Consider the following 13,627-nt stretch of genomic DNA (forward strand, 5'->3'; position numbering starts at 1 on the left):
AGGCCCTCTAGACACAGCTCCAAGTTTAGTGTGTCGTACCTAAATAAAATTTGCGACTCACTGATCTACGTGAACGAGGACCCACAGGAAGGGCCTCCAAGTGCCCTTGAATGGTCTGAAATGACAGAAGCCTAATTATTTCAATAAAGGTGCATTGCAGAGTTCAGTGGTGTAGCAAAGGGGGGGAGGGAAGGGGCAATCTGCCCCGGGCACCGTCTTCCTAACGACACGACAACCCCTCATCCTCTCCGCCCTCCCCTGCTCCTCTCCTTGCTGCGTGCGTGCATGCACCTTGTCTTCCCCCATACATTTTTTACTTCCCCCGGTGCGAGGTTGCGGCCCGCAACAGCATCGGCGCTCTCTCCGATGTCACTTCTTGGACCCGCGCCTAAGAAGGGACGTCAAAGGGTGAGCCAACACTGACGTGGGCATGCTTCTCACGCTGGAGAAGTTTAAAAGGTACAGGGAAGGGGGAGGGGCACCACCACCCCAGGTGGCACTTTCCCTTACTACGCCACTGGCAGAGTTGTAGCTCTAACTGGGGAAAGGTGGGTTTTCTGCTGGAGGCACAGTGGCAGGGGAAGGTGGCGCAGTGGTTAAAGCTACAGCCTCAGCACCCTGAGGTTGTGGGTTCAAACTCTTGTCAAGTCACCTAATCCCCCATTAGATAGATTGTGAGCCCACCAGGACAGACAGGGAAAAATACTTAAGTACCTGAATAAATTCATGTAAACTATTCTGAACTCCCCTGTGAGAACGGTATAGAAAATTGAATAAATGAATCAATAAATTTTGCAATAATGAAAACAGTTCCTCCGTTAGATGAGAATAAGAAATTCTCAGAAATCATTCAAAAGACTAAACCAGACCCCCCCCCCCCACCGCAAGGCACCCACAAGCTTCAATGCAGTACATTTTAATTTGTTCTGCTCTGCTCTATGAGAAAAACTAGGGAAGAGCCTTGTCACCCTCTTCATAGGACCCTTTCACCCGGTTTCCCAACCTTTCCAAGCCCAAAGCACGCATCAGCCATCGTACAGTGTGCAAATGGAAGACAACTAACCTGGTCAAATGCAAAGCTAGGAAAGCACTCAAATCCTCAACCCAAGAGGCTCAGAAGGGGAAAGAGGAGGAAGTATTTGCATACACTGCAACATTTTTACGGTACAAAGTAGGACCCAGCTACCCATACTGTGCATGTTGCCTTGCTTGTATGTAGGACAGAGAAAGGCCTGTGTGACTGCCATGTGCTCAGAAAAGGCTCCTGAACGTTTCAAGAGTCTTCACTGGTGTTCCTTGTTGCTTCGAAAGGCCTCAGCTAGTAGTCACTTCCATGGCACACCTGATCTTGTCTAGAGGCATCCCAGTGCACCATGGCACGTTGGTTGGGAAACACAGCTTTCCCCTATGATAAGAGAGCTCACATACCATTACCAAAACAAGTACCAAGTGAGGAAGAATTGAAGGACCAGATGGAGTTTACTTTTAGGAGTAAAACAGTACGTCTGTTCTAATACACAGCAAAATCATCTTGGCGGCAGAGAGCAGAGGGATCAAATAAAGGCTATATTCTAAATTAATCGCCTCTATCCTGAGAGCAGTTTACCCCTTAATTTGTGTTATAAATATGAGAAGAACCCATAATGAATGCAAGCTGCCTGGAATAAGAATTGTACAGAAAGTATAGGCCTATCTCATCCTGATGTGTGGTTTTTTTGGAAACATACTTTGCTTTCTACATAGAATCAAACTGTACAACAGTTTGGCATTCAGTGAGTAATGCAATGCTCTGATAACTTCAGCAGGAGTTTTGCATCCCAGTGACATTTCAGGTGTGATGTGGCAAGGGTTACTAACACAAAGGGCAAAAGCTGTGGAATCGATGATTTGGGTCCACAACACAACACCTTCACTATGTGCAGGATACCCACAAAAACTCTCCTCGATTTTAAATGGTTACAAAATCAAAACTTATTGGAATATGTTTATTAATAAGATGACGACAAATACAAGTCCCAAAAAGTACGGTTAGCAAGATCTTACACAATCGCTTGCACTTTCACCCTTGTAAGCTGTAATTGGTGCAGAAGTTACAACCTTCAGACAATGCAATGTGACAAAATGACCAGATGTTCCTCAAGTGGCCCCCGAGATCATCAGATATTACTGTTTGTGACTTTTTTCTTTTGGGGGTACATAACTCCACTACCCGCAACTATGGATGATCTGCAGGAATGCATCACTGAAGCTATAAACGTAATCACGCCGGATATGCTTCGGAGAGTCTGGTCCGAGCTCGATTTATCGCATCGATGTTTGCCGAGTAACAGGTGGGGCGCACATCGAGTGTATGTAATCAACAGATACCATATGAAACTTTATGAGTTGATGAAACTGTAGCCTCAAAGGTGAAAGAATATTCCAATAAATTTTGGTTTTGTAACTGTTTAAAGCCAAAGAGTGTTTCTGTGGGCAACCAGTAGTACGTGGATTATTTTATTGACCAGCAAACAGAATGGAAACAGTCACCTCTGCACAAATAGCAGCAAAGTCCGCAAGCCTGGTCTTCAAACCCACTTTATTAGCAACCCATGATAAAATCCATGCACAAAACAGTCCTGTCAATCGTTAACTGCATATGGCAAAAATCATGGACTTGACACGGACTGTATTTCAGCTAAATAACCTGCATCAGGCATCCTAGAACAAATAATGAGGCTGGCTATTTAGCCGGAACCCGGTCTGTGTCGAGTCCATGATTTTTGCCATATGCTGTTACGACTGACAGGACTGCTTTGTGCATGGATTTTATCATTGGTTGCTAATAAAGTAGACTCTGCTCTGTTCCTTTGGGCCTTATTTTACTGACCTGCATCACTTTATTGTGAAGACTTTTTAATCAACTATTGTATCAAGATCATCGATTCCACAGCTTTTGTCCTTTGTGTTGGTTTATCCTATTCTCCTGTGGAATATTTTGGTGAACTTCTTTGCTTTGCAAGGGTTACTAAAACATATTCTGTCTCCACAGGCTAAAATAACGTGATCAACGCTTTAGAAAAGTAGGTCAGGATTAAAAGTGTCAGGTGATACCGCATTACTGGCCTAACCTAAGACTTTCTAACTGGTTTCCGAGATTTGTTCTGTCTTCATTAACACATCGTAAACCACAAGGGTGTGTTTTATGCTTTCCAAAGAATTTTAAGGGGGGTGTTGAAGTCTGACTTCTTACTTGGGAATCACCAGGAAGCTGATGTCCAAATTTTTTGGTGTTTGTAGCTTCATTTAATCTCAGCAGCAAGACTGGGAAAAGGTGAACCACCAGCTGAGGGGCTGAGTGATCCTGCTTGTGTGACTGTCAGATGTGATTGAGAAAACAGCTGTGATATTTGCTCTTGGCTATAAGCTTCATTCAGTGGATGAGGCTTTTATAGTACACTCTTAAGGTGCAACTTTGGCTCTCTATGAACATTTTGGTGTTCAACAGTCTTCATTTGGCACTTGAACCATCCCCCCCCCTTTCCGCGTTCTTTTGCCAAGGCATTTTGGTCACTTACCTGCTTCTCCGTCATGGCGTATAGGTACTGGCGATCAGGACTCAGCACCAAATCCCTGAGGATCGGACTCCCTTCATCAATGGCCAAATTCTCATATTGTACCACCAGGCTCCCACTGGGACTCACCAGATCCACAAGTATCTGAGGGCAGAAAGACAAATACTGTTGAGAAATGAGATTTTATGAGTTCTTTCTTCACCTGCATTAGCTGAATTTTCATTTTTTATTGCTAGGAATGGGGAGAGGGGTTGGAGCAGACTCCTAATTTGTCTTTTTTAACCTTTTCCTATCGTGTGTTTCGGATGACGGGACATTCCAAAAATGACATAGACAGTGGATAAACAGTCTGTATGGACTAATAAAGAGCCAGGAACACAAAATATTTGAATTTACAGACTTATGACTTATTTACATTATGTTTACAATAGCTGTAAATGAAACGGTGAATAATACAAAACTTTGCTAAAATAATTACGATTGGAACCAGCGTAACGTAAAATTTATTGCGATAGGAAAAGGTTAATGTTTCGTAAGACCACTCGACACCAAGCTAATGCCAGCTCAGTATCAGAGATGTCCTGCGCCCAAACTTATGTCCACTTTATTTTAAAATGTGGTGGCAAGAGAAGCTAGATTAAGCCATAAACCTCGTTTTCAATGACGCTGCGGGGAAGGGGGCAGACAAATGACATAACCAAAGAACATTTACATCTTTATCAATTTATATAAATCATTCATCAAAATATTTACAAATACGTTTCTGTATTAACGTAGATATTCATCTAAAACAAAAACAAATTTATAGAACATGAGCTTGTCACGCCGTCACTAAACCAACAGGGCCTACGTATCCTCACAGCAGGACCCGAAAAAACTACCCACCCACACGTGTGTTTATGTCAGGCAGCAGAGATGCCCTTCAGCTCTCAACAGCTCCAGTATTTATTAGAGATGTGAAAACACTGAAATGTCAACTGGTTTCCATCTCTCTGATAAATGCTAGTATTGTTAAGAACACCTGAACTTGCCTACAACTGTTTACTCCTGGGGGAATACACATACACACTACACACACACTGTAGAAATCTGCATGTGTTACACAATTCAGCATGGGGCCCAAAAGAAGGAAGACGCCACATGGCCAGGAAACAACAGAAGACTTTAATTAAACCCCCCTTTTAGCACCAGCCACTGCGGTAACTGCTCCAACACTCGTAGGAATTCAGGGGATAAGTGTAATCTGTCAAGGCTCTATAAATCCGAGACATCCGTTAGCTTTCACACAGTCTTTTTCCTATATATCTTATTTATTTATCTAAAAACTTATACCACACTTAGGGTTACCATATTTTAAAAAAGAAAAACCCGGACACATAACCCCAACCAATTCTGCCTCCAGCTCCACCTCTATCCCCACCTCCAGAAAGCTTCCACTCTTTGCAATGAGCACTGACCGCATCTGGAGTGCCTGGAGCATGCGCAGATCCATGTGATGTCATCTACGCATGCTCTGAGGCCTTCCAGATGTGGCCAAAGCTTATAGGGGCTTTCTAAGTGACCCTGTCAGAGTATTCCATAGTAGCACCCCTGCCACTGAGATTACCGAAGCCCTTATTTTCACGTAATCTTCCTTTGCCAGATCTCTCATTTCTTCTCGATCGATTGCCATCATGTCTCCATATTGTTCATTTCAAATAATCTCATGGGTAGAGGTCAGTAGCAACCCCTACAGCTGGCTCACAGACAAATTCATGAGTACTACATGGGTCTTGGCCCTACCCAGGAGATGTAAGGACACTATGACCCTCAACTGGCCTTAGCAGCCCAGGCCATAATGCCATCAAGACACTCACAAACCACTTTCCCTCCTTCCTAGCATTCACTCTTAGGGGTGAAACCCCTTCCAGTATTGCTTTATTGCCCTCTTCCCCAAAATATCCTACCGCTACAAACGTACCTGAAGGACATCACCCCTCATTAACATCAACAGGCCACTCCTTAGTGCTGTGAAATTTCATCTCTTTCTCTCTGAGCTAAATCACATTTGCTTCCTTGGGTCACACCATTTGAAAGGTTTTCTATTTTGCAGCAAGAAAGTAAAGAGGCATAAGGAACTGTAACCATTACCTCTCCAAGGATGCCTCAGTTCGAGGCTTAGCTAACAGTTTCCAGGACCAGCTAGAAAACCATTTTCCTGTAGCTGTGAGCAGCATATGCTTAGGGATTTCACATGTCTTTGTGCCCATTTTACAAAAGGACTTTGAGAAAATGCAAAAGTGCTCTCTGGATAGCAGATCCCTTAAAAGAGAACAGAGAAATCAAGTGCTTCTCTTCAGGTTCCATTAGGATGAAGGGAGGGATTAGATATGAAAGATGGACTATGTCCTAGCCTCTAACCCTTATGAACTGGGAAATTTTACAGACACTGTTCCCTCTAAGCTAAACAGAAGTCCTCCAACTGCACTGCTGCCAGTAGGGAGTAGTGCTACAATATTGTGTTTTTCAAACACTAAGGATAGGCAGGTACCTTGCAATCCTGCAGAGCTTGCTTATTCCTCACTACTGAAAATGTGACAGTGAAAACAGCACCACCTACTGGCAAGAGGTATATGGAGGACTCCCGCTCAGCTTAGAGAAGTGGTCTCAAACTTGCAGCAGGGGGCCACATGCGGCCCACCAGGTACTATTTTGAGGCCCTCAGTATGTTTATCATAATCACAAAAGTAAAATAAAACAGTTTCTTGATCATATGTCTCTTAAACTATAAGTTACAATATTATTAAGACTTAGCTCAAAGGAAAGATTTATAAACTATAAAGAGTTTTACCTCATGCAAAATTGTCATTTCTTTTATAAATCACTAACTATTACCTGTACTCTTTATAAATCTCTAATATCGTAAAGCTATAAGGTGATTTAAAGCTATTAGAGATTTAAAAAGAGTACAGGTAATAGTTAGTGATTTAGAGAGAAGTGACTAAGGACTGCATTAACAATTGGTTAAGATTTATCAAGTGATTTCTTTTATAAGACATTAACTATTTTTTTTTTCTGAGGCCCTCCAAAAATGTGACCCTGCAAAGGGTTTTAGTTTGAGACCACTAGTTTAGAGAGAAGTATTTACTAGGTGCTTCTTATGGTGTTTGTCCGGAGCAGGAGGGAATGAACTGGGAAGACTTCTCTACGAGGAAAGGCTAAAGCAGCTAGGGCTCCTCAACTTGGAGAAGAGACAGCTCAGAAGTGATATAATAGAGGTCTGGAAAATACCGAGTGGAGTGGAAAGGGTAGATGTGAATCGCTTGTTCACTCTTTCCAAAAATACAAGGACTAGGGGACATGCGATGAAGCTACTAAGTAGTAGATTTAAAACAAACCGGAGAAAATATTTCTTCACACAACGTGTAATTCAACTCAAATTCATTGCCAGAGAATGTGGTGAAATCAGTTAGTTTAGCAGAGTTTTTAAAAAGGTTTAGAAAATTTTCTAAAAAAGATGTCCATAGGCCATCTGTTTTACCGTACTTCTTGTGATCTAGCTAGTTATTTGGGACCCAAGTTGGCCACTGTTGAGAACAAGATACCGGGCTCGATGGACCATTGGTATGACCCAGTATGACTGTTCTTATGCTCTTACGTGAGCCAAGTATAGGTCAATCAAGCCACTGTGACATCACTGATGAGGTTGGCTCTGAGACACTGGTGCAATGGTCAGGCCCGAGACACTGAAGGCACCAGAGATGTGGGTCGGTAAGGGAAATCGCACGCTAACACTGGCTACACTTCTTGAAGCCCATGACCGGCCGGGACATAGGAGGAAAAATAGCTACTGCAAATTCGAAGCCCGCAGGGCGCGTGACAGGCCCCGCTGTCAGTCGACGAAAAAAAGTCAACTTTTTGGTTTTTTTTTTACAACGATGAAAAGAAAAGCACAGCGACACAGTAGTAAGAAAATAAAACACGAGCCGCAGTGAGAGAAGGCACGAAGCAAACTAAGTTCAGCGCCAACGCGTCAAAGATGGACTTCGCGGCTCCGCAGGGAACTGAGGAGACACGCCCTGTTCTGGGTGGGAAGGCACTCACAACATGCGGGCAGACTCGAAACGTCTGAGTTTCTTCAAGCAAGTCTGCTTGCGAGGCTGTCCGCATCCGGGCTCCATGGATGACATCACCCACGTGTGAGAAGAATAGGCTGCCTACTTGTCCTGGGATAATGAGGCACTATGACATCATAATATCAGCTCTGGAATGTTGCTCTCACTGGGGCTTTGGAATCTTGCTATTCTTCAAGTTTCAAGTTCAAGTTTAACCCTTTCAGGACCATAAGGATCGTAGGCCAATTTTTGTGGTTATGAAGACATTTTTATGGTAAAAAGGGCTTGCAGATGCCAAAAAATTGATTTTTTTTGTGAAATATCATTATTTTTATTTAAAAAAAAAATCACACTTCTGGCTTATGGACAGTGTGGCAAGTGAATCTTCTCGTCAATCTGGCAACGACGCTAATGAATGAATGTCGGAACCAGTTTGTTTACATAAAGGCAGTATCATATGGAATCCGTACATATCAAATTTAGAACTGTAGACTATCCCAATCAAAATTTATAGGATTTTTAAGTTATGGGACAAATATGTCCCTTGGTCCTGAAAGGGTTAATAAGGTTTTTGATTGATTGCTTAATCATATTTCTGAGCAATGAACATAATAAAAATTACAATATTTGGGGAACAATACAATACTTAACAATAATTAAGTCCATACAGGACTATTAACAGGCTTAACAAACCCATAAACACAAGGAAGGAAAGGGAAGTGAACTACAAAATATTTAAAGGAAAAACAAAATTCTTTTGAGATGCTGGATTGTTGCTACTCTTTGGATTTGGGCCAGGTACTTGCGACTTGAATTGGCCTCCATGAAGATGGGATATTGGGCTAGATGGACCTTTGGTCTGACTCATTAAGGCTAGTCATATGTTCTTAATTACAGACTGGACTAACCTCAGTCACACAGTTACAACAGAGAAAAGCTACTGACTTTTGGATTCTTTGCAAGAAAGGAATTATAAATTTGTATGTATACATTGCAGAAGTCTCTGAAAGATGCCATCTTTTTGCTTAACGAAGAGTGCAACAAGCACTGCGGAGAGCTGGATTATTACACCATGCCAAGAGAAAACCAAGGTCGACTCAGCCCTGCTCCACTGGCGTATTTGTGAGAAGCTAACAAACCCCCTTTAATTATCACCGCTGCTTCGAACGGCAAAGCTGCAGAGTCCTGCGCGCTGACTCCATGCCCAGGGGATGGTGTGAGGTTGCTATGGCAACATCATACAATCTGCAACTTCCCGTGTCCAAGGAGAGCCCGCGGGAAGAGCCGGCAGCGTGCCTTGCGCTGACCTGAGAGGAAACATGGTTGCAAAGCAACATCATGTCAACCACCCCCTTTCCCCTCCCCCCCAATCACTCTGTGCTGAAGCATCTGAACCACAGCTAAGCAATAATTTGTAATTCAGCTTCATAGAAACAGTTGCCATGTTATACCATACTTAGAGTACCATGACTATTAGACATGTAATAAGTAACTACATGAATATTATTTGCATTCTCAAATAGATTTTAAGGGAAGTACCCAGCCTTTCCTCAGGTAACGCTAGGAGCAAGGGTGAGCAATGTGTGTGCTTCCCCAGGGTGAAACGACGGGCTTGGGTGAGGTTAGATCAGGAAAGGCCAAAACACAACTAGATTGTACAATTTAAGGGGAGAAGAACTTGGGTGTGATAGTATGTGATAGTACGATAGAAAGCAAAAGGATGTGACTGTTTTTAAGAAGCTTTTGAAGAGACATCTTTTTTGCGACATGAACTATGGGTGCTGAGGACTTTATTTGCTGAATTTCTATATGTTGATAAAATTTATATATGTCCGATTTATGGCTGTTTTGTAATATTTTATTGTGAATGTGTATTGTAACCCACCTTGTTAAAGGGGGCCTATAACCAAATAAACCATGACGATCTAAAGGAGGCCAAACAGGTTGACAAGGCAACGGCAAAAGCTAGCAGGATGCTTAGGGAGAGGAATGGCCAAGTAAGAAAAGGTGGCGATGATGCTCTCTCCTCCTCAGTGCCGCAGTGTGCAGGCATCAGCCCCTCGCACGTCCCGCACCTGATCCAGAAGCATTCCCTCTGACGTTGTGATGTCAGAGAGAAGGCTTCCTGCTCAGGACGCACGTAGGAGCCACCGCGCGGCTTTGTGCACACTGCGGCAGTGAGGAGGAGGGAGCCGGCCAGAAGTTAACACCGGGGGCGGCAATGAAAATGGGCATTGCATTGCAGGCCGCATAAAATGGCCAGGCGGGCCGGATTCACCCCACGGGCCTTGAGTTTGACACCTGTGTTTAAGACCTAAACAGGATGGAGTCAGTCCAAGGGAAGGCTACTAAAATGGTTGGACTTAAAGATCTCAATATGTACAGTATACTTTGGAGGAAAAGCGGAAGAGGGGAGATATGACAGAAAAGTTTAAATATGCACGAGGAGAGTCTCTTTCATTTGAAAGGAAGCCCCAAAATGAGAATGTATCTGAATTTAAGAAAGCTTGGGACAAGCACTTAGGATCTCTAAGGGAGAGGACGGGATAGGAGATAATATGGATGGACATACTGGATAGATTATACGGTCTGTATCTGCCCTCGTTTTTCTCTGAATGCATTTTCAAAACTATCAGTTCAGTATACTCCAGAGTCCTCTATAAATGTGCCTGCATAGCCTTCAAGATTCTACATGGCGTCCTCCCTCCCGTTATCCCACTCTTCTGGAATTCCTCAAACCCGCTCTCGACTAGATCCTCCCAAAAACTGAAACTATCTTTCCCTTCTATAAAAGGTATATCCCGCGCAGGAAAACTTGGAACATCCCTCCCCTTTAGAACCACAGAACTCTGGAACAACCTTTCATCCCCGCTCAGAAATTCTAGCTCCTTCCAATCCTTCCGCAAACACTTGAAAACTTGGCTCTTTTCAAAAATCTAATCACCTCCCGTGCTCTAGTATCCTGTCCCCCTCTATCTCCTCAGTCCCTCTCCTATATCCTTTCTTTGTAGTTCCTTTCCTTTCAACCTCTGTAAACCGTGCCGAGCTCTGCGCACGCGGAGATGGTGCGGTATACAAACCTAAGGTTTAGTTTAGTTTAGTATTTAAAATTCAGTCAATATTTCTTTTAAATGCCAGCCACAGCGTTTAAAAATATTCCCAGATGTTCAGGGCTGGCCATTATCTGGATAATAATGTTTAATGTGCAGTAGGTTTCCAACCACCCCAGTTACGGGATAATAACGATATTCAGCATCCCCATCCGATCTGCTATCCGGATCAACACAGGGCCAACAATTTCTGCAAAACTCTTACATCAGGCCTGCAAAAAGCGCAGATCCAGTTAATGCACTGAAACAGCATCACAGTGGCAGAATAAAACACATATCCAGCAGCGCTTGGTCATATTTGCAGCACTGCCGGACATACGGATTAAGCCACTGCCGGTGCTTCAATTTATCTGGCAGCCACCGAATATCAGGGTGCTAATACTTAAGTAAGACCCGTTTGAATATTAGATACCAAACTGATAATACGAAAAATGTTCACTGCAAAAACAAAAACCTTAATCCAATTAATGATTTTAAAATGAGGCCCAATATTGTTTCTAGATAAGTACTCTCTTCCGTTATCTCTATGAAATAACATTATCCTGCCTCACTAATTCTTATTGATTTGAATTTTATTACTTGCCTTTCCAAGCATCAGCTCAGCTCAAGGCGAGTTACAAATTCACATACTGCACAGCAGGCTTTCCCCTGACCTAGTCACTAGACCTAGTCTCTAATCTGTGGTAAAAACAGCCCTAAAAGCTGTTCTGGAGTTATAAGGTCCTATAAAATCTCTCTTCCCCCCCCCCCCCCAAAAAAAAAAAAAAAAGAGTAAAGTGGTCCACATTTGTGTCATAATCCAAGAAAAAGGGACCAAGACTTAGAATTTGAGTTATTCAGCTGGCTAAGTACCGTATGTAGTCGAATATAAAACAATCTGAATATAAATCGAGGTACCCTTTTCCCCCCCAAAAGGAAAAAAGGTCAACTCAAATATAAGCCTGGGGGAGGGTTTAATATTCATGTGCTCTGCCAGGCTCTCTACCCTGTCCCTCCTCCCTGCTCTGCCAGGCTCTCCACCTTGCCCCCCCCCCCCTTGCAGGCCTGCACCGAGCCTGCCGTATGACATGCTGGTCCAGTGGTAGGCAGGAACAGGAGGGATCCCTCACAATCTTCTGCCACAGCAGACTCTGACAATTTTTTTTTACCTCCCTCCCGCCTCCCCGCGTACCTTTTTGAATCCCTGGTGCTCCAGCGGTATACTGGGCAAGAACGAGCTTTCTGCGCTCCTACCCCATGTAAAATCTGATAACTCTACATACACTCCTTTGCCATACAGGAGATTATGAGCTTTAAACCAGCACCCCAGGGGCACTGTCCGGCAACTAACTATAACTAACTTTCCAGCAAGGGCAGAATATACGGCTTTTTTTTTGGGGGGGGGGGAAGCTGCCCCACTGATTAACAGAACATTTGTATACCGCATTACCCTTCAGATCTATGCAGTTTTAACAAAAGTAAAATATAGCTACAACACAAAATGAAATACATTTTCAGTCTTTAAAAAATTTCCTAAATAAATAAGTTTTTAATAGTTTCCTAAAATTTTTATGATGTAGATGTAAAGAATAATTGACGAAAATCAATATCCCAAGTAGCTGCTTGAAATAACAGTAGTCGATTATGATATCTTTTATAGCGGTAATGTTTGGGTGATAGAAAATCAAAAAGGGAAGCTATCCGAGTAGAAAGTCTATGATGGGAAAAAATTATTAGAAACATGACGGCAGATAAAGGCCAAATGGCCCATCAACGGTAACTATTATCTCTCTCTCTCTCTCTCTGAGAGATCCCACCTACCTATCCCAGGCCCTCTTGAATTCAGACACACTCTGTCTCCACCACCTCTTCCGGGGGACTGTTCCACACATCTACCACCCTTTCTGTAAAAAGTATTTCCTTAGATTACTCCGGAGCCTATCACCTCTTAACTTCATCCTATGCCCTCTCATTGCAGAGTTTCCTTTCAAATGAAAGAGACTCAACTCATGCACATTTATATTACATAGGTATTTAAATGTCTCTATCATATCTCCTCTCTCCCGCCTTTCCTCCAAAGTATACAGATTGAGATCTTTAAGTCTGACCCATACGCCTTATCACGAAGACCATACACCATTTTAGTAGCCTTCCTCTGGACCAACTTCTCCTTTTTATATCTTTTTGAAGGTGGGGCCTCCAGAATTGTACACAATATTCTAAATGAGGTCTCACCAGAGTCTTATACAGAGGCATCAATACCTCCTTTTTCCTACTGACCATATCTCTCCCTATGCAACCTAGCATCCTTCTAGCTTTCGCTGCAACCTGTATTAATATCATCACATACAATCACACCCAAGTCCCGCTCTTCCGTCGTGCATATAAGTTCTTCACCCGCTAAACTGTACTGTTCCCTCTGGTTTTTGCAACCCAAATGCATGATTTTGCATTTCTTAGCATTAAATTTTAGCTGCCAAATTTCAGTCCATTCTTCAAGCTTCACCAGGTCTTTCTTCATGTTATTCACACCATCCGGCGTGCCTAATCTATTGCAGATTTTGGTATCATCCACAAAAAGGCTAATCTTACCCGACAACTCTTCAGCAACATTGTTTATAAAAATGTAAAAAAGAACAGGCCCAAGAACAGAACCTTGAGGCCCACCACTGGTAACATCCCTTTCCTCAGAGCAATCTCCATTGATCACTACCCTCCGTCGCCTTCCACTCACCCAGTTACTGATCCAGCCCATCACTTTGGGACCCATCCCAAGGGCACTCAGTTTATTTATTAGACGTCTGTGTGGAACACTGTCAAAGGCTTTGCTAAAATCTAAATACACCACATCTGGCACACATCCTCTATCCAACTCTCTGGTCACCCAGTC

General features: G+C 43.0%; 1 protein-coding gene across 4 annotated transcripts in view; it reads right to left on the reverse strand.

Annotated features, from left to right (window-relative positions):
- The window catches only part of PLXNA1 (plexin A1), a 529,295-nt gene that overhangs the window by 207,531 nt on the left and 308,137 nt on the right, over positions 1-13,627 (reverse strand). For all 4 annotated transcript variants that reach the window (XM_033926178.1, XM_033926177.1, XM_033926179.1 and 1 more), the window contains one exon: positions 3,558-3,698. In XM_033926178.1, coding sequence (XP_033782069.1) covers positions 3,558-3,698 — 141 coding nt within the window. The remainder of the gene's footprint in view (positions 1-3,557; positions 3,699-13,627) is intronic.

The sequence above is a fragment of the Geotrypetes seraphini genome, chromosome 17 (genome assembly GCF_902459505.1).
Source record: "Geotrypetes seraphini chromosome 17, aGeoSer1.1, whole genome shotgun sequence".
In the NCBI taxonomy this organism is placed as follows: Eukaryota; Metazoa; Chordata; class Amphibia; order Gymnophiona; family Dermophiidae; genus Geotrypetes; species Geotrypetes seraphini.